Genomic DNA, 20450 nt, shown 5'->3' on the forward strand with positions numbered 1-20450 from the left:
CTTGGGAACAGGAACAATGGTGGCCCTCTTGAAGCATGTGGGAACAGCATACTGGTATAGGGATTGATTGAATATGTCCGTAAACACACCGGCCAGCTGGTCTGCGCATGCTCTGAGGGCGCGGCTGGGGATGCCGTCTGGGCCTGCAGCCTTGCGAGGGTTAACACGTTTAAATGTCTTACTCACCTCGGCTGCAGTGAAGGAGAGACCGCATGTTTTCGTTGCAGGCCGTGTCAGTGGCACTGTATTGTCCTCAAAGCGGGCAAAAAAGTTATTTAGTCTGCCTGGGACTTGTATAGGAATGACTTGTATAGGAATGACTTGTACAGGAATGACTTGTACAGGAATGACTTGTATAGGAATGACTTGTATAGGAATGACTTGTACAGAAATGACTTGTACAGGAATAAGTTGTACAGGAATAAGTTGTATAGGAATGACTTGTATAGGGATGACTTGTATAGGAATGACTTGTACAGGAATGACTTGTATAGGAATGACTTGTATAGGAATGACTTGTACAGGAATGACTTGTACAGGAATAAGTTGTACAGGAATGACTTGTACAGGAATGACTTGTATAGGAATGATTTGTATAGGAATGACTTGTATAGGAATGACTTGTATAGGAATGACTTGTACAGGAATGACTTGTACAGGAATGACTTGTACAGGAATGACTTGTATAGGAATGACTTGTATAGGAATGACTTGTACAGGAATGACTTGTACAGGAATAAGTTGTACAGGAATGACTTGTACAGGAATGACTTGTATAGGAATGATTTGTACAGGAATGACTTGTATAGGAATGACTTGTATAGGAATGACTTGTACAGGAATGACTTGTACAGGAATAAGTTGTACAGGAATGACTTGTACAGGAATGACTTGTATAGGAATGACGTGTACAGGAATGACTTGTACAGGAATGACTTGTACAGGAATGACTTGTATAGGAATGACTTGTATAGGAATGACTTGTACAGGAATGACTTGTACAGGAATAAGTTGTACAGGAATGACTTGTACAGGAATGACTTGTATAGGAATGATTTGTACAGGAATGACTTGTACAGGAATAAGTTGTACAGGAATGACTTGTACAGGAATGACTTGTACAGGAATGACTTGTACAGGAATAACTGGTACTGGAATAACTGGTATAGGAATGACTTGTACAGGAATGACTTGTACAGGAATGACTTGTGTAGGAATGACTTTTACAGGAATAAGTTGTACAGGAATGACTTGTATAGGAATGACTTGTACAGGAATAAGTTGTACAGGAATGACTTGTACAGGAATGACTTGTGTAGGAATGACTTTTACAGGAATAAGTTGTACAGGAATGACTTGTACAGGAATGACTTGTACAGGAATGACTTGTATAGGAATGACTTGTATAGGAATGACTTGTACAGGAATGACTTGTACAGGAATGACTTGTACAGGAATGACTTGTATAGGAATGACTTGTACAGAAATGACTTGTACAGGAATAAGTTGTATAGGAATGACTTGTATAGGGATGACTTGTATAGGAATGACTTGTACAGGAATGACTTGTACAGGAATGACTTGTAGCATATGCCTCTGTGCTATCTGGGCTGGACTAGAAAGGTAGCTGGCTACATGACATTCAACGCCAATTGTTAGAAATATTGTTTTCCTTTTACTGCTACAGGTATATCATGAAGTGGCATAACAAATCAAATCAAATCATAGTTCATTTTGTCGCGTAAACAGATTTACAGACGTTACAACAACAAATTTAAGAAACAATATTTGCAGCTTGAACCCCAGCCAGCCTCTCCCTCCATTACACACAATACATTACTATAATACATGATGAGCTAACCTACGTCATTACACACAATACATTACTATAATACATGATGAGCCAGCCTCTCCCTCCATTACACACAATACATTACTATAATACATGATGAGCTAACCTACGTCATTACACACAATACATTACTATAATACATGATGAGCTAACCTACATCATTACACACACTTTGAGATATCAGCTGATGTACGAAGGGCTATATAAATACATTTTATTTTATTTTATTTACCTGCCTAGCTAAATCAATACGAATAATATAAACAAGCAGGATGCATAGATAGCATAGATAGCATAGACAGCATAGACAGCATAGATAGCATAGATAGCATAGACAGCATAGACAGCATAGATAGCATAGATAGCATAGATAGCATAGATAGCATAGATAGCATGGATAGCATAGATAGCATAGATAGCATAGACAGCATAGATAGCATAGATAGCATAGACAGCATAGATAACATAGATAGCATAGATAGCATAGATAGCATAGATAGCATGGATAGCATGGATAGCATGGATAGCATAGAACAACAACATTCGTTACATTGTAATCCCACAACTAAACCGATATTCTACACATTTTTTTTCTTCTTCCAGACCCTCAGAAAGCTTCTGGACAAGTAGACAGACATTCATTGGAGCAGTAGGATCCGATACGATTGGCTTAGGAGCAGCTCTCAGTAGGATCCGATACGATTGGCTTAGGAGCAGCTCTCAGTAGGATCCGATACGATTGGCTTAGGAGCAGCTCTCAGTAGGATCCGATACGATTGGCTTAGGAGCAGCTCTCAGTAGGATCCGATACGATTGGCTTAGGAGCAGCTCTCAGTAGGATCCGATACGATTGGCTTAGGAGCAGCTCTCAGTAGGATCCGATACGATTGGCTTAGGAGCAGCTCTCAGTAGGATCCGATACGATTGGCTTAGGAGCAGCTCTCAGTAGGATCCGATACGATTGGCTTAGGAGCAGCTCTCCTGTAGGATCCGATACGATTGGCTTAGGAGCAGCTCTCCTGTAGGATCCGATACGATTGGCTTAGGAGCAGCTCTCCTGTAGGATCCGATACGATTGGCTTAGGAGCAGCTCTCCTGTAGGATCCGATACGATTGGCTTAGGAGCAGCTCTCCGTAGGATCCGATACGATTGGCTTAGGAGCAGTAAAACACATAGCCAGTGTGCTTCTGGAAACCAAACAGGGTTTTTGGATCATAAACAGCAGTAATATGATGATGAAAGACGTTATAATTAAAACGTTGGAACATTATAACATACATCGTTTTGTTTCATTTCTAATGACACCCATTTTCACTACAAATTTTAAAAAATTGTTTATCTTTTTTATTTTTTATGATGTTGCTTAATTATAATGTGTATTAATACTGTCGTTGGGATGATCGTCAGTCCGTCTTGATGGCTGTTGGGTCTCTCAAAGTAGGGCAGTATGCTGGAAGGAGGGGGTTAGTCCATCTCTCAAAGTAGGGCAGTATGCTGGAAGGAGGGGGTTAGTCCATCTCTCAAAGTAGGGCAGTATGCTGGAAGGAGGGGGTTAGTCCATCTCTCAAAGTAGGGCAGTATGCTGGAAGGAGGGGGTTAGTCCATCTCTCAAAGTAGGGCAGTATGCTGGAAGGAGGGGTTAGTCCGTCTTGATGGTTGTTGGGTCTCTCAAAGTAGGGCAGTATGCTGGAAGGAGGGGGTTAGTCCGTCTTGATGGTTGTTGGGTCTTTCAATGTAAGGCAGTATGCTGGAAGGAGGGGGTTAGTCTGTCTTAATGGCTGTTGGGTCTCTCAAAGTAGGGCAGTATGCTGGAAGGAGGGGGTTAGTCCGTCTTAATGGCTGTTGGGTCTCTCAAAGTAGGGCAGTATGCTGGAAGGAGGGGGTTAGTCCGTCTTGATGGTTGTTGGGTCTCTCAAAGTAAGGCAGTATGCTGGAAGGAGGGGGTTAGTCCATCTTGATGGTTGTTGGGTCTCTCAAAGTAAGGCAGTATGCTGGAAGGAGGGGGTTAGTCCATCTTGATGGTTGTTGGGTCTCTCAAAGTAAGGCAGTATGCTGGAAGGAGGGGTTAGTCCATCTTGATGGTTGTTGGGTCTCTCAAAGTAAGGCAGTATGCTGGAAGGAGGGGGTTAGTCCATCTTGATGGTTGTTGGGTCTCTCAAAGTAAGGCAGTATGCTGGAAGGAGGGGGTTAGTCCATCTTGATGGTTGTTGGGTCTCTCAAAGTAGGGCAGTATGCTGGAAGGAGGGGGTTAGTCCATCTTGATGGTTGTTGGGTCTCTCAAAGTAAGGCAGTATGCTGGAAGGAGGGGGTTAGTCCATCTTGATGGTTGTTGGGTCTCTCAAAGTAAGGCAGTATGCTGGAAGGAGGGAGGGGGGCTCACGTACGTTCGGACCATTCATCCTTGGCTTCACTCAGTGACTAGCCCTTTGAAGGATCTGTTCTAACAGTTTCTGTAAAGAGCAAAGAGAGAGAGCACACGTCACACATCGAGCATCTATTACTGAGGGCTATGCTATAGATCACGGTCATATTCTCCCTGTGAAACCCCATAGACTCCCTCCAGAACCCTCCAAAGCCCAACGAGGACTAAACAACTAAAGTCAAGAGAACTCAACTGCCCACTATCTCTCTGCTTCAGATGGGAATCAATAGCCTTTGTACCCATCCAGACATCCAGGCCACCGTGCCCACAGTCAACGGGCCTGTTTTTGGTACCACATTCAGGTTGTCTAGTCTCGTGTCTATTGAAGCAGAGGAGACTGAGGCTGTGGCCTGGTTTCCTGGTTTCCTGTGCTTTCTCAGGCTGTAGCAGAGTGGAGGTGGAAGAGGATAAGACTGGGTCTGTCTGTCTGTCTGTCTGTCTGTCTGTCTGCCTGTCTGTGGGCTCTGTCTGTCTGTCTGTCTGTCTGTCTGTCGGCTCTGTCTGCCTGTCTGTGGGCTCTGTCTGTCTGTCTGTCTGCCTGTCTGCCTGTCTGTGGGGTCTGTCTGTCTGTCTGTCTGTCTGCCTGGCTGCCTGTCTGTCTGTCTGTCGGCTCTGTCTGCCTGTCTGTGGGCTCTGTCTGTCTGCCGGCTCTGTCTGCCTGTCTGTGGGCTCTGTCTGTCTGTCTGTCTGTCTGCCTGGCTGCCTGTCTGTCTGTCTGTCTGTCTGTCTGTCTGTCTGGGCTCTGTCTGTCTGTCTGTCTGTCTGCCTGTCTGTGGGCTCTGTCTGTCTGTCTGCCTGGCTGCCTGTCTGTCTGTCTGCCTGTCGGTCTCTCTGTCTGGTTACGGCTGTCAATGAACAGACTCATTGACAGACAGACAGAGCCCACAGACAGGCAGACAGGCAGACAGACAGACAGACAGAGCCCACAGACAGGCAGACAGACAGACAGACAGAGCCGACAGTGTGATTGCGACAGTGCAGACAGACTTTGAAGGCCTTTTTGTTTGCCTGTGGACACTGGGCTCAGACACCGAGAGAGAACAATGAGTCTGTTCATTGACAGCCGTAACCAGACAGAGAGAGAGAGGGCAGGAGGACCCAGTGGCCCTGCACCCAGAGACAGAGGCATTTTCTAAAGGGAAATATCATGAATAACCATAAACAAGCATAAACAGCCTAACGAACAGAAACAACAGCAACAAAACATAGAGATGGAAAATGTAACGCTTCAGTGGGTCTTTGCAAGAGGATTCACACCACGCTAAAAGTTGCTCCCCTCACAATACAACCATGTGCTCCCCTCACTCTCACCAGTAGAAATACAACAAATGTGCTCCCCTCACTCTCACCAATAGACAACAGTAACAACAATACAACCATGTGCTCCCCTCACTCTCACCAGTAGACAACAGTAACAACAATACAACCAATGTGTTCCCCTCACTCTCACCAGTAGACAACAGTAAAAACAATACAACCATGTGCTCCCCTCACTCTCAGTAAAAACAATACAACCAATGTGCTCCCCTCACTCTCACCAGTAGACAACAGTAAAAACAATACAACCAATGTGCTCCCCTCACTCTCACCAGTAGACAACAGTAAAAACAATACAACCAATGTGCTTGAAACTTTCAGCTTCAGACTCATTGGACTTGTGACTTAGATGTCTGCAAGGAGTGATTCAAGTGTAAATATATGTGAACAGGGCCCTCTAGTGGCCACAGCAGGCAGCACGTGTCATTTGATTTGCTCAATTTGGGGACAAGCAGTTGGAAAACAGTAAAAACAATACAACCAATGTGCTCCCCTCACTCTCAGTAAAAACAATACAACCATGTGCTCCCCTCACTCTCACCAGTAGAAATACAACCAATGTGCTCCCCTCACTCTCACCAGTAGACAACAGTAACAACAATACAACCAATGTGCTCCCCTCACTCTCACCAGTAGACAACAGTAACAACAATACAACCAATGTGCTCCCCTCACTCTCACCAGTAGAAATACAACCATGTGCTCCCCTCACTCTCACCAGTAGACAACAGTAACAACAATACAACCAATGTGCTCCCCTCACTCTCACCAGTAGACAACAGTAACAACAATACAACTAATGTGCTCCCCTCACTCTCACCAGTAGAAATACAACCAATGTGCTCCCCTCACTCTCACCAGTAGACAACAGTAAAACAATACAACCAATGTGCTTGAGACTTTCAGCTTCAGACTCATTGGACTTGTGACTTTGATGTCAGCATTGACGTGTGTGTTCAAAAAACAATAATCCCGACACGTGTCATTTGGTTTCCTCGTCTTGTGATTAAAAGGAGTGATTCAAGTGTAAATATATGTGAACAGGGCCCTCTAGTGGCCACAGCAGGCAGCACGTGTCATTTGATTTCCTCGTCTTGTGATTAAAAGGAGTGATTCAAGTGTAAATATATGTGAACAGGGCCCTCTAGTGGCCACAGCAGGCAGCACGTGACGTTGTGTGCTCAATTTGGGGACAAGCAGTGTTTTTTTAGTTGGAAAACATGGAAGGACACGAGACCCGAGGGACAGGCGATGGTGGTCATTTTGTTCAGTTTAAATATCTGCATCTCTAGTCCTACGAAAACCAATTACCTGAATGTGTCCCTTGACAAAAGGAAATACATCTGTTTACTAGTCAGGAAAAGAATTGATGCAAACCTGAGAATTAATCACCTCTGATGAAAGGGTTCCAGTTATATGCTTCCCAGGCCTAATCCTAACCAGTCCTAGGCTTCCCAGGCCTAATCCTAACCAGTCCTAGGCTTCCCAGGCCTAATCCTAACCAGTCCTAGGCTTCCCAGGCCTAATCCTAACCAGTCCTAGGCTTCCCAGGCCTAATCCTAACCAGTCCTAGGCTTCCCAGGCCTAATCCTAACCAGTCCTAGGCTTCCCAGGCCTAATCCTAACCAGTCCTAGGCTTCCCAGGCCTAATCCTAACCAGTCCTAGGCTTCCCAGGCCTAATCCTAACCAGTCCTAGGCTTCCCAGGCCTAATCCTAACCAGTCCTAGGCTTCCCAGGCCTAATCCTAACCAGTCCTAGGCTTCCCAGGCCTAATCCTAACCAGTCCTAGGCTTCCCAGGCCTAATCCTAACCAGTTATAGGCTTCCCAGGCCTAATCCTAACCAGTCCTAGGCTTCCCAGGCCTAATCCTAACCAGTCCTAGGCTTCCCAGGCCTAATCCTAACCAGTCTTAGGCTTCCCAGGCCTAATCCTAACCAGTCCTAGGCTTCCCAGGCCTAATCCTAACCAGTCATATGCTTCCCAAGCCTAATCCTAACCAGTCCTAGGCTTCCCAGGCCTAATCCTAACCAGTTATATGCTTCCCAGGCCTAATCCTAACCAGTCCTATGCTTCCCAGGCCTAATCCTAACCAGTCCTAGGTTTCCCAGGCCTAATCCTAACCAGTCCTAGGCTTCCCAGGCCTAATCCTAACCAGTCCTAGGCTTCCCAGGCCTAATCCTAACCAGTCCTAGTCTTCCCAGGCCTAATCCTAACCAGTCCTAGGCTTCCCAGGCCTAATCCTAACCAGTCCTAGGCTTCCCAGGCCTAATCCTAACCAGTCCTAGGCTTCCCAGGCCTAATCCTAACCAGTCCTAGGCTTCCCAGGCCTAATCCTAACCAGTCCTAGGCTTCCCAGGCCTAATCCTAACCAGTCCTAGGCTTCCCAGGCCTAATCCTAACCAGTCCTAGGCTTCCCAGGCCTAATCCTAACCAGTCCTAGGCTTCCCAGGCCTAATCCTAACCAGTCCTAGGCTTCCCAGGCCTAATCCTAACCAGTCCTAGGCTTCCCAGGCCTAATCCTAACCAGTCCTAGGCTTCCCAGGCCTAATCCTAACCAGTCCTAGGCTTCCCAGGCCTAATCCTAACCAGTCCTAGGCTTCCCAGGCCTAATCCTAACCAGTCCTAGGCTTCCCAGGCCTAATCCTACCTATTACTTTTACAACAACAAATCTTAAAAATAAATAAAAAATACACATCAAATGTTAGCCTCCTCTTTTCCTGCTTTACAGTTCTGGATTGAATCACAGTGAGCTTGAACCCAAACGACAATACAGAAATGTCCAATCAACCTACGCATCGCTCCCGGCAACGCGAGGCCATTACCTTCTCACAGTAATTTAGCTGTAGAGGACGATACCTTTCCAACAGCTTCAGGCCTTTCCTGTAAGACATTAATGGAAACGCTGTGGCCTTTTGCAAAAGGTAATGGAGCGCGTGGGACAGAGGTGGAGCTGGTGTGTTACACTACTTCAATGTCTTTATGGCTCATAGACTCATTCATGGGCTGTTAACGAAGTTCAGTTCATTGTCTCGTAGACTCATTAATGGGCTGTTAACGAAGTTCAGTTCATTGTCTCATAGACTCATTAATGGGTTGTTAACGAAGTTCAGTTCATTGTCTCGCTTCCCAGGCCTCATTAATGGGCTGTTAACGAAGTTCAGTTCATTGTCTCGTAGAGTCATTAATGGGCTGTTAACCTCTTCAGTCGACCCTCTACTTTTTTGAACATTCTGTTAAAAATCGCGCAACATTTCAGCGCCCTGCTACTCATGCCAGGAATATAGTATATGCATTTGCTTAGTCTGTGTGGATAGAAAACACTCAGACGTTTAAAAAACTGGTTAAATCACTGCTGTGGCTTTACCAGAACGGCATTTACATCGAAAAGCACAGGAAAAACTGATCACTGAAAATGGGGAAAATATATCCATGCGCTACTTGAACCGATTGATAAACGTGAACCACAATTAATTGACTGAGGTTGCAGTACCTACAGCTTCCACAGGGTGTCTAGAGTCTTGTCATTTCCCTTCGAGTTTTTTCTTGGTCAAACACATACAGGACACAGGTAATCTAATCCGGTCTAGGACCGGATATTTTCAGTTGAGTTTCTAGCCGGACATTTTTCCAGACGGACAGCTAATGATCTTTACATCGCCTCCTGATGAATTTTATCGCTATTAACGTTTACTAATACCTAAAGTTGCATTACAAACGTATTTCGAAGTGTTTTGTGAAAGTTTATCGTCGACTTTTGAATTTTAAAAAAATGACGTTACGTTTTGAAACAATGTTTTTCAGGCCTTTATCACACAGTCTACATATAACGATATCTAGGCTTTATATGGACCGATTTAATCGAAATAAAGACCCAAATAGTGTTTAGGGACATCTAGGAGTGCCAACAAAGAAGATGGTGAAAGGTAATGAATGTTTTCTATTTTATTGTGCCTCCCAGGTTTATTATGTAACGCCAGGGAAATGCTAATTATTTTGTTTCGTCCCTGTGGGTCTTTTGGGGTGTTGCATGCTATCAGATAATAGCTTCTCATGCTTTCTACTTGAAAAGCATTTTAAAATCTGACTTGTTGCCTGGATTCACAACGAGTGTAGCTTTAATTCGATACCCTGCATGTGTATTTTAATGAACTTTTGAGTTTTAACTAATACTATTAGCATTTAGCGTAGCGCATTTGCATTTCCAGAGCTCTAGTTGGGACGCAAGCGTCCCGGGTAGAAGCAACAGGTTAACGAAGTTCAGTTCATTGTCTCGTAGACTCATTAATGGGTTGTTAAGGAAGTTCAGTTCATTGTCTCGTAGACTCATTAATGGGCTGTTAACGAAGTTCAGTTCATTGTCTCGTAGACTCATTAATGGGCTGTTAACGAAGTTCAGTTCATTGTCTCATAGACTCATTAATGGGTTGTTAACGAAGTTCAGTTCATTGTCTCGTAGACTCATTAATGGGCTGTAAACGAAGTTCAGTTCATTGGCTCATAGACTCATTAATGGGCTGTTAACGAAGTTCAGTTCATTGTCTCATAGACTCATTAATGGGTTGTTAACGAAGTTCAGTTCATTGTCTCGTAGACTCATTAATGGGCTGTTAACGAAGTTCAGTTCATTGTCTCGTAGACTCATTAATGGGCTGTTAACGAAGTTCAGTTCATTGTCTCATAGACTCATTAATGGGTTGTTAACGAAGTTCAGTTCATTGTCTCATAGACTCATTAATGGGTTGTTAACGAAGTTCAGTTCATTGTCTCGTAGACTCATTAATGGGCTGTTAACGAAGTTCAGTTCATTGTCTCATAGACTCATTAATGGGTTGTTAACGAAGTTCAGTTCATTGTCTCGTAGACTCATTAATGGGCTGTTAACGAAGTTCAGTTCATTGTCTCGTAGACTCATTAATGGGCTGTTAACGAAGTTCAGTTCATTGTCTCGTAGACTCATTAATGGGCTGTTAACGAAGTTCAGTTCATTGTCTCGTAGACTCATTAATGGGCTGTTAACGAAGTTCAGTTCATTGGCTCATAGACTCATTAATGGGTTGTTAACGAAGTTCAGTTCATTGTCTCGTAGACTCATTAATGGGCTGTTAACGAAGTTCAGTTCATTGTCTCATAGACTCATTAATGGGTTGTTAACGAAGTTCAGTTCATTGTCTCATAGACTCATTAATCGGCTGTTAACGAAGTTCAGTTCATTGTCTTTATGGCTCAGACTCATTCATGGGCTGTTAATGTAGTTCAGTGACAACATATATACTATTTCGTTTTTCGATTTCTGTGGCAATTCTGTTTAAATAATTCCTATTATATCACTATAATCCCTACTGTACCACTATAATCCCTACTATATCACTATAATCCCTACTGTACCACTATAATCCCTACTATATCACTATAATCCCTACTATATACCTATAATCCCTACTATATACCTATAATCCCTACTGTATCACTATAATCCCTACTATATCACTCTAATCCCTACTTTATCACTATAATCCCTACTATATACCTATAATCCCTACTATATACCTATAATCCCTACTATATCACTATAATCCTTACTATATCACTATAATCCCTACTGTATCACTATAATCCCTACTACATACCTATAATCCCTACTATATACCTATAATCCCTACTGTATCACTATAATCCCTACTGTACCACTATAACACCTACTATATCACTATAATCCCTACTATATACCTATAATCCCTACTATATACCTATAATCCCTACTGTATCACTATAATCCCTAATGTAATCTCTGCATGTCTGGCAGACATATCAGTGTGGATGACGGATCACCACCTCAAGCTGAACCTCGGCAAGACGGAGCTGCTCTTCCTCCCGGGGAAGGACTGCCCGTTCCATGATCTCGCCATCACGGTTGACAACTCCATTGTGTCCTCCTCCCAGAGTGCTAATAACCTTGGCGTGATCCTGGACAACACCCTGTCGTTCTCAACTAACATCAAGGCGGTGGCCCGTTCTTGTAGGTTCATGCTCTACAACATCCGCAGAGTACGACCCTGCCTCACACAGGAAGCAGCGCAGGTCCTAATCCAGGCACTTGTCATCTCCCGTCTGGATTACTGCAACTCGCTGTTGGCTGGGCTCCCTGCCTGTGCCATTAAACCCCTACAACTCATCCAGAACGCCGCAGCCCGTCTGGTGTTCAACCTTCCCAAGTTCTCTCCACGTCACCCCGCTCCTCCGCTCTCTCCACTGGCTTCCAGTTGAAGCTCGCATCCGCTACAAGACCATGGTGCTTGCCTCCCTACGGAGCTGTGAGGGGAACGGCACCTCAGTACCTCCAGGCTCTGATCAGGCCCTACACCCAAACAAGGGCACTGCGTTCATCCACCTCTGGCCTGCTCGCCTCCCTACCACTGAGGAAGTACAGTTCCCGCGCAGCCCAGTCAAAACTGTTCGCTGCTCTGGCCCCCCAATGGTGGAACAAACTCCCTCACGACGCCAGGACAGCGGAGTCAATCACCACCTTCCGGAGACACCTGAAACCCCACCTCTTTCAGGAATACCTAGGATAGGATAAAGTAATCCTTCTTGTAAAGTGGCTGTTCCACTGGATGTCTTAAGGTGAACGCACCAATTTGTAAGTCGCTCTGGATAAGAGCGTCTGCTAAATGACTTAAATGTAAATGTAAATAATCCCTACTATATCACTATAATCCCTACTTTACCACTATAATCCCTTCTATATCACTATAATCCCTACTGTAATCACTATAATGCTTACTATATCACTATAATCCCTCTATATCACTATAATCCCTACTGTACCACTATAATCCCTACTATATCACTATAATCCCTACTATATCACTATAATCCCTACTATATCACTAGAATCCCTACTATATCACTAGAATCCCTACTATATCACTAGAATCCATACTGTAATCCCTACTGTAATCACTATAATCCCTACTATAGCACTATAATCCCTACTATATCACTCTAATCCCTATTTTTCCACTATAATCCCTACTATATCACTATAATCCCTACTATATTACTATAATCCCTACTATATTACTATAATCCCTACTGTAATCACTATAATCCCTATTGTAATCACTCTAATCCATACTATATCACTATAATCCCTACTGTAAACTCTATAATCCCTACTGTAATCACTATAATCTCTACAGTATCACCCTAATCCCTACTGTAATCAATCTAATCCCTACTGTACTCACTCTAATCCCTACTGTAATCACAATAATCCCTATTGTAATCACTATAATCCCTACTGTAATCACTATAATCCTTACTGTAATCACTATAATCCCTACTGTAATCACTATAATCCTTACTGTAATCACCATAATCCCTACTGTAATCACCATAATCCCTACTGTATCACCATAATCTCTCCTGTAATCACTATAATCCCTACTTTCTTATAATCCCTACTATATCACTATAATCCCTACTGTATCACTATAATCCTTACTATATCACTATAATCCCTACTTTACCACTATAATCCCTTCTATATCACTATAATCCCTACTGTAATCACTATAATGCTTACTGTATCACCATAATCTCTCCTGTAATCACTATAATCCCTACTTTCTTATAATCCCTACTATATCACTATAATCCCTACTGTAATCACTATAATCCCTACTGTATCACTATAATCCTTTCTATATCACTATAATACCTACTTTAACACTATAATCCCTTCTATATCACTATAATCCCTACTGTAATCACTATAATCCCTACTATATCACTATAATCCCTACTATATCACTATAATCCCTACTATATCACCATAATCCCTACTATATCACTACAATCCCTACTATATCACCATAATCCCTACTATATCACTACAATCCCTACTATATCACTATAATCCCTACTATATCACTATAATCCCTACTATATCACTATAATCCCTACTATATCACCATAATCCCTACTATATCACCATAATCCCTACTATATCACTATAATCCCTGCTATATCACTATAATCCCTACTATATCACTATAATCCCTGCTATATCACTATAATCCCTACTATATCACTATAATCCCTACTATATCACTATAATCCCTGCTATATCACTATAATCCCTACTATATCACTATAATCCCTACTATATCACTATAATCCCTGCTATATCACTATAATCCCTACTATATCACTATAATCCCTACTATATCACTATAATCCCTACTATATCACTATAATCCCTGCTATATCACTATAATCCCTACTGTATAAGTAGTACTATACATTCACCAGCAATAGTAAACAGTTACTGCAGCAACCTATTCAATTAACAGAGAGAGACATTCAGTTACTGCAGCAACCAATCAATTAACAGAGAGAGACATTCAGTTACTGCAGCAACCAATCAATTAACAGAGAGAGACATTCAGTTACTGCAGCAACCAATCAATTAACAGAGAGAGACATTCAGTTACTGCAGCAACCAATCAATTAACAGAGAGAGACATTCAGTTACTGCAGCAACCAATCAATTAACAGAGAGAGACATTCAGTTACTGCAGCAACCAATCAATTAACAGAGAGAGACATTCAGTTACTGCAGCAACCAATCAATTAACAGAGAGAGACATTCCGTATTTCCAGACATTCTGACCTTTTTGAAGAGATCTGCTCTGAGCCTGTTAGTCAGGCAGTCCTCCCTCCTCTTCTCTTCCTCCTGTTTCCTCCTCACCTCCGGCAGATTTTTATAGTTCCTGTCAATAAGGAGTCGTCATAATCCCACATACAGTATCCAGTATGGCAGAATATTCAGGTTTAATGCCCAGGGTCCTTTATAAAGGGGCCATCATCCCAGTAGGGTTGGGATATATTCCATTTTCAATTCAATCAATTCAGAAAGTAAACAGACTGGAATTTCAGTTTACTTTCTTAAATTGACTGAACTGAAATATTATTTGGCCCAAAATCAGCATTCCAGACAGTGCTTGTATTGGATTGAATTAAGACTCAGACCAGACCTATAGAGACCTGGTCACATATGAAGAAGACTCCATTAACCTAGACCAGCCCTGTAGAGACCTGGTCACCACCGAAGAAGACTCAATTAACCTAGTACAGTCCTATGGAGACCTGGTCACCTACGAAGACTCCATTAACCTAGACCAGTCCTATAGAGACCTGGTAACCTACGAAGAAGACTCCATTAACCTAGACCAGCCCTGTAGAGACCTGGTCACCTGCGAAGAAGACTCCATTAACCTAGACCAGTCCTATAGAGACCTGGTCACCTACGAAGAAGACTCCATTAACCTAGACCAGTCCTAGAGACCTGGTCGCCTACGAAGAAGACTCCATTAACCTAGACCAGCCCTGTAGAAACCTGGTCACCTACGAAGAAGACTCCATTAACCTAGACCAGCCCTGTAGAGACCTGATCACCTACGAAGAAGAATCCATTAGCCTAGACCAGTCCTATAGAGACCTGGTCACCTACGAAGAAGACTTCATTAACCTAGACCAGCCCTGTAGAGACCTGATCACCTACGAAGAAGACTCCATTAACCTAGACCAGCCCTATAGAGACCTGGTCACCTATGAAGAAGACTCCATTAACCTAGACCAGCCCTGTAGAGACCTGGTCACCTACGAAGAAGACTCCATTAACCTAGACCAGCCCTGTAGAAACCTGATCACCTATGAAGAAGACTCCATTAACCTAGACCAGCCCTGTAGAAACCTGATCACCTACGAAGAAGACTCCATTAACCTAGACCAGCCCTGTAGAAACCTGATCACTTACGAAGAACACTCCATTAACCTAGACCAGCCCTGTAGAAACCTGATCACCTACGAAGAAGACTCCATTAACCTAGACCAGCCCTGTAGAGACCTGGTCACCTACGAAGAAGACTCCATTAACCTAGACCAGCCCTGTAGAGACCTGATCACCTACGAAGAAGACTCCATTAGCCTAGACCAGCCCTGTAGAGACCTGATCACCTACGCCCATTACACCCATCGGATCACTGAATTGAGACATGATATCTCTCGATTCAACCACAAATCAATCGGCCTAATAAAATGTGGGGATGGAACCAGAGAGAGAGAAGGTGAACCGGCAGAGCAAAAACACTGTTAGAAGGAAGCCAGAAGAGAAAATAAAAGCAATTTTGAACAGATGTTGGTTATACAGGCTTCCACCTCCGTGGTCAGGACTAAGAGAGAGATCGAGAGCGAGAGAGAGCGAGAGAGAGCGAGAGAGAGATGCCAGAATGAGAGATTGAGATGAGGGAACTCACTGCCTGGTTCTGAGCTGCATCTCCTTCCCTGTAATGGCTCTATCTCTGGGTCTGAAAAGGTTATCTGGAAACACACACACACACACACAATACTGATTATTAACAACAAGAGATTTCTCAAGTTTCTGCTCACCTGAGTTAGAGAGTTTTCCAATCGTTTTATTCCCCACCACAATGATAGAGGGATGAGTCAAGAGGTAAACGGACATCCAGAGGTAGGGAAACTGGAATCCGTTTTACCTCATCTTTACCACCTGTCAACCAGACAATACTCCACACAGACAAAACTCTAGATCACCTCTACTCCACACATACAAAACTCTAGATCACTTCTACTCCACACAGACAAAACTCTAGATCACCTCTACTCCACACAGACAAAACTCTAGATCACCTCTACTCCACACAGACAAAACTCTAGATCACCTCTACTCCACACAGACAAAACTATAGATCACCTCTTATCCACACAGACAAAACTCTAGATCACCTCTACTCCACACATAGACAAAACTCTAGATCACCTCTACTCCACACATAGACAAAACTCTAGATCACCTCTACCCCACACAGACAAAACTATAGATCACCTCTTATCCACACAGACAAAACTCTAGATCACCTCTACTCCACACAGACAAAACTCTAGATCACCTCTACTCCACACATAGACAAAACTCTAGATCACCTCTACTCCACACAGACAAAACTCTAGATCACCTCTACTCCACACAGACAAAACTCTAGAGCACCTCTACTCCACACAGACAAAACTCTAGATCACCTCTACTCCACACATAGACAAAACTCTAGATCACCTCTACTCCACACATAGACAAAACTCTAGATCACCTCTACTCCACACATAGACAAAACTCTAGATCACCTCTACTCCACACATAGACAAAACTCTAGATCACCTCTACTCCACACAGACAAAACTCTAGATCACCTCTACTCCACACATAGACAAAACTCTAGATCACCTCTACTCCACACAGACAAAACTATAGATCACCTCTACTCACCAGCACTACTGCCTCCCACAGAAGATGACTACCCTGCCACAGAAGATGACTTCTGCCTGCCAGAGAAGATGACTACTGCCACAGACAAGAAGATGACTACTGCCTGCCAGAGAAGATGACTACTGCCTGTCAGAGAAGATGACTACTGCCTCCCAGAGAAGATGACTACTGCCTGTCAGAGAAGATGACTTCTGCCTGCCAGAGACTTCTGCCTGCCAGAGAAGATGACTACTGCCTGTCAGAGAAGATGACTACTGCCTGTCAGAGAAGATGACTACTGCCTGTCAGAGAAGATGACTACTGCCTGCCAGAGAAGATGACTACTGCCTGTCAGAGAAGATGACTTCTGCCTGCCAGAGAAGATGACTACTGCCTGTCAGAGAAGATGACTACTGCCTGTCAGAGAAGATGACTACTGCCTGTCAGAGAAGATGACTACTGCCTGTCAGAGAAGATGACTACTGCCTGTCAGAGAAGATGACTAATGCCTGCCAGACAAGATGACTATATTCACTATCACCTGGAAGAGATATGTTTTTCACTGTTGCAGGCAGGTACAGTTTTTCTTGCATTGATTTGCTTGAATGAGGTCATATCCTGCATTAATTATCATACAGGAAGTGTGCCTTTGTTTTGACAATAGGCAATTCTCCAGTGGATGATCCTTTATAACTCAATGCCATTATCATTGATCTGAGCCAATGATGTAGTTACACACTAGGACCAGCAGGGGGCAGTAAGCACTATGAAATCAGCATACTACCGGGGGTTTGGTTTATTTTTTTCCATTAAAGGGACAATCTTCATTTCAAACCATAACAAAGGTATAACCCCGCCACTGTTTCGGTAAACAAATGAGGGATGGGGATTGAGACATGTAACCTCATGTAACCTCTCTCAAATTCATAGACAGAGCTGTGGATGCAAGGACTGACCATCCATGATATCAACATTACAGTTTAACCATGTTCTGAGGCTGTACAGTGTTTGTTTACAATTACAATGTTTGCAAAGACATTATTTTTGGGGGGGAAACGTATATTTTAGGTTCTGATGGGGTTTGACAGTTGAACTGAGCTCACGGGTATCTATAATTGATTTAAAAGTCTAAAAATCGATTTAGCGAATACAAATTGCCCCTTTTAAAGCTGATATTCAGCAGGGAAATCTGTTGATCCGATGGAAACGCTGCATTGACAGATAAACAAACTCATTACGTCTGAAGGTCAGGGATGTCTGTGACGCCAATCATTTTCTTCCCATGAATAGAGAGACATATATATGAAGAACAAAGAAAAACTGGAACAATATGAACAAACATGTGGGTAGATATCTTGTTTCCGTTGTATCATGTTATGTAGATATACAACGAGCCTGAGGGCCAAATTTGCAGACAGAAGAGAGCTCTGACTATGTGTGTGGCATACAGCCCACTGCAGCTGCACGGCAACAATGGGTGTCATAGTGAAAGAGATGGTGTGAGAGAGAGAGAGAGAGAGAGAGAGAGAGGGAGAGAGAGAGAGACAGAGAGAGACAGAGAGAGAGAGAGAGAGAGAAACAGAGAGAGAAACAGAGAGAGAGAGAGACAGACAGAGAAAGACAGAGAGAGAGAGAAACAGAGAGAGAGAGACAGAGAGAGAGAGAGAGAGAGAGAGAGACTGGTTCTGGTGCTGTGTCCTCTATGACAGAGAGAGAGAGAAACAGAGAGAGAGAGACAGAGAGAGAGACAGAGAGAGAGACTGGTTCTGGTGCTGTGTCCTCTATGACAGAGAGAGAAACAGTCAGTGGTACCGTACCACTAAGAGGACTGGTTCTGGTGCTGTGTCCTCTATGGTGCATCAGCATCATCTCCTCTGGCTGGTGGTCAGAGCGCCTCTTCTCCCTCCTCTCTTCCGCCCGCCTCTCCATCTCTCTCAGTCTGCCCTGAGAGCGACTGATGAAGTGTGGTCTGGATCGCTCCAGAGCCTCCTGTATGTGGGCCAAAAGCAGAGATGTTTTAGTCATTTAGTAGACACTCTTATCTAAAATGACCTACTGTCACTGCTTCAGCAGGGGGCCGAGGACACTGCCCTGAGGTATGCCTGGAACTCCTGATGCTGGCACACTTCATGTGGATGGAGGCTGGCTAGGAGCTGGCTAGGAGCTGGCTAGGAGCTGGTATTCTTCATGAGGAGGGAGGCTGGCTAGGAGATGGCTAGGAGCTGGTACTTTTCATGAGGAGGGAGGCTGGCTAGGAGCTGGCTAGGAGCTGGTGCTCTTCATGTGGAGGGAGGCTGGCTAGAAGCTGGCTAGGAGCTGGCTAGGCGCTGGCTAGGTGCTGGCTAGGAGCTGGCTAGGTGCTGGCTAGGAGATGGCTAGGAGATGGCTAGGTGCTGGCTAGGAGATGGCTAGGAGCTGGCTAGGAGCTGGCTAGGAGATGGCTAGGTGCTGGCTAGGAGCTGGCTAGGAGATGGCTAGGTGCTGGCTAGGAGATGGCTAGGAGCTGGCTAGGAGCTGGCTAGGAGATGGCTAGGTGCTGGCTAGGAGATGGCTAGGTGCTGCTGGCTAGGAGCTGGCTAGGAGATGGCTAGGTGCTGGCTAGGAGCTGGCTAGGTGCTGGCTAGGTGCTGGCTAGGAGATGGCTAGGTGCTGGCTAGGAGCTGGCTAGGTGCTGGCTGGCTAGGAGCTGGCTAGGAGATGGCTAGGTGCTGGCTAGGAGCTAGGAGATGGCTAGGAGCTGGCTAGGAGTTGGCTAGGAGCTGGCTAGGAGATGGCTAGGTGCTGGCTAGGAGCTGGCTAGGAGCTGGCTAGGTGCTGGCTAGGAGATGGCTAGGAGCTGGCTAGGAGATGGCTAGAGATGGCTAGGTGCTGGCTAGGAGCTGGCTAGGAGCTGGCTAGGTGCTGGCTAGGAGATGGCTAGGAGCTGGCTAGGAGATGGCTAGGGTGAGGTGCTGGCTAGAGATGGCTAGGGAGATGGCTAGAGATGGCTAGGTGATGGCTAGGAGATGGCTAGGAGATGGCTAGGAGCTGGCTAGGAGATGGCTAGGTGATGGCTAGGAGCTGGCTAGGAGCTGGCTAGGAGCTGGCTAGGAGATGGCTAGGTGCTGGCTTGGAGCTGGCTAGGTGCTGGCTTGGAGCTGGCTAGGTGCTGGCTAGGAGCTGGCTAGGAGCTGGCTAGGAGCTGGCTAGGAGATGGGAGATGGCTATGTGCTGGCTAGGAGATGGCTAGGTGCTGGCTTGGAGCTGGCTAGGTGCTGGCTTGGAGCTGGCTAGGTGCTGGCTAGGAGATGGCTAGGAGATGGCTATGTGCTGGCTAGGAGATGGCTAGGTGCTGGCTAGGAGATGGCTAGGAGATGGCTAGGTGCTGGCTAGGAGATGGCCAGGTGCTGGCTAGGAGATGGCTAGGAGATGGCTAGGTGCTGGCTAGGAGATGGCTAGGAGATGGCTAGGTGATGGCTAGGAGCTGGCTAGGAGCTGGCTAGGAGCTGGCTAGGAGATGGCTAGGTGCTGGCTTGGAGCTGGCTAGGTGC

General features: G+C 44.6%; 1 protein-coding gene across 1 annotated transcript; it reads right to left on the reverse strand.

The window, feature by feature from the left end:
- Positions 1 to 4068: 4068 nt before the first annotated feature.
- Positions 4069 to 18867, reverse strand: LOC135573538 ((E2-independent) E3 ubiquitin-conjugating enzyme FATS-like). Its single transcript, XM_065022799.1, has 4 exons — positions 18738 to 18867; positions 15914 to 15977; positions 14269 to 14368; positions 4069 to 4303 (listed from the first exon to the last, which is right to left on the reverse strand). Exons 1-4 carry the CDS (start codon positions 18847 to 18849, stop codon positions 4265 to 4267), a joined length of 315 nt encoding a protein of 104 aa, XP_064878871.1. The 5' UTR covers positions 18850 to 18867; the 3' UTR covers positions 4069 to 4264.
- Positions 18868 to 20450: the final 1583 nt, after the last annotated feature.

Source organism: Oncorhynchus nerka, linkage group LG10 (genome assembly GCF_034236695.1).
Source record: "Oncorhynchus nerka isolate Pitt River linkage group LG10, Oner_Uvic_2.0, whole genome shotgun sequence".
NCBI classification, from domain to species: domain Eukaryota; kingdom Metazoa; phylum Chordata; class Actinopteri; order Salmoniformes; family Salmonidae; genus Oncorhynchus; species Oncorhynchus nerka.

Bases quoted from the DNA above. Each gene is read 5' to 3' on its own strand.
- LOC135573538 (XM_065022799.1), bottom strand. From the start codon at position 18,849: ATGGAGAGGCGGGCGGAAGAGAGGAGGGAGAAGAGGCGCTCTGACCAC. The intron at 15,978-18,737 runs GTACGGTACCAC...GTGTGTTTCCAG, and splicing joins CAGAACCAGTCCTCTTAGTG to ATAACCTTTTCAGACCCAGA. The intron at 14,369-15,913 runs GTGAGTTCCCTC...CCTTATTGACAG, and splicing joins ATGCAGCTCAGAACCAGGCA to GAACTATAAAAATCTGCCGG.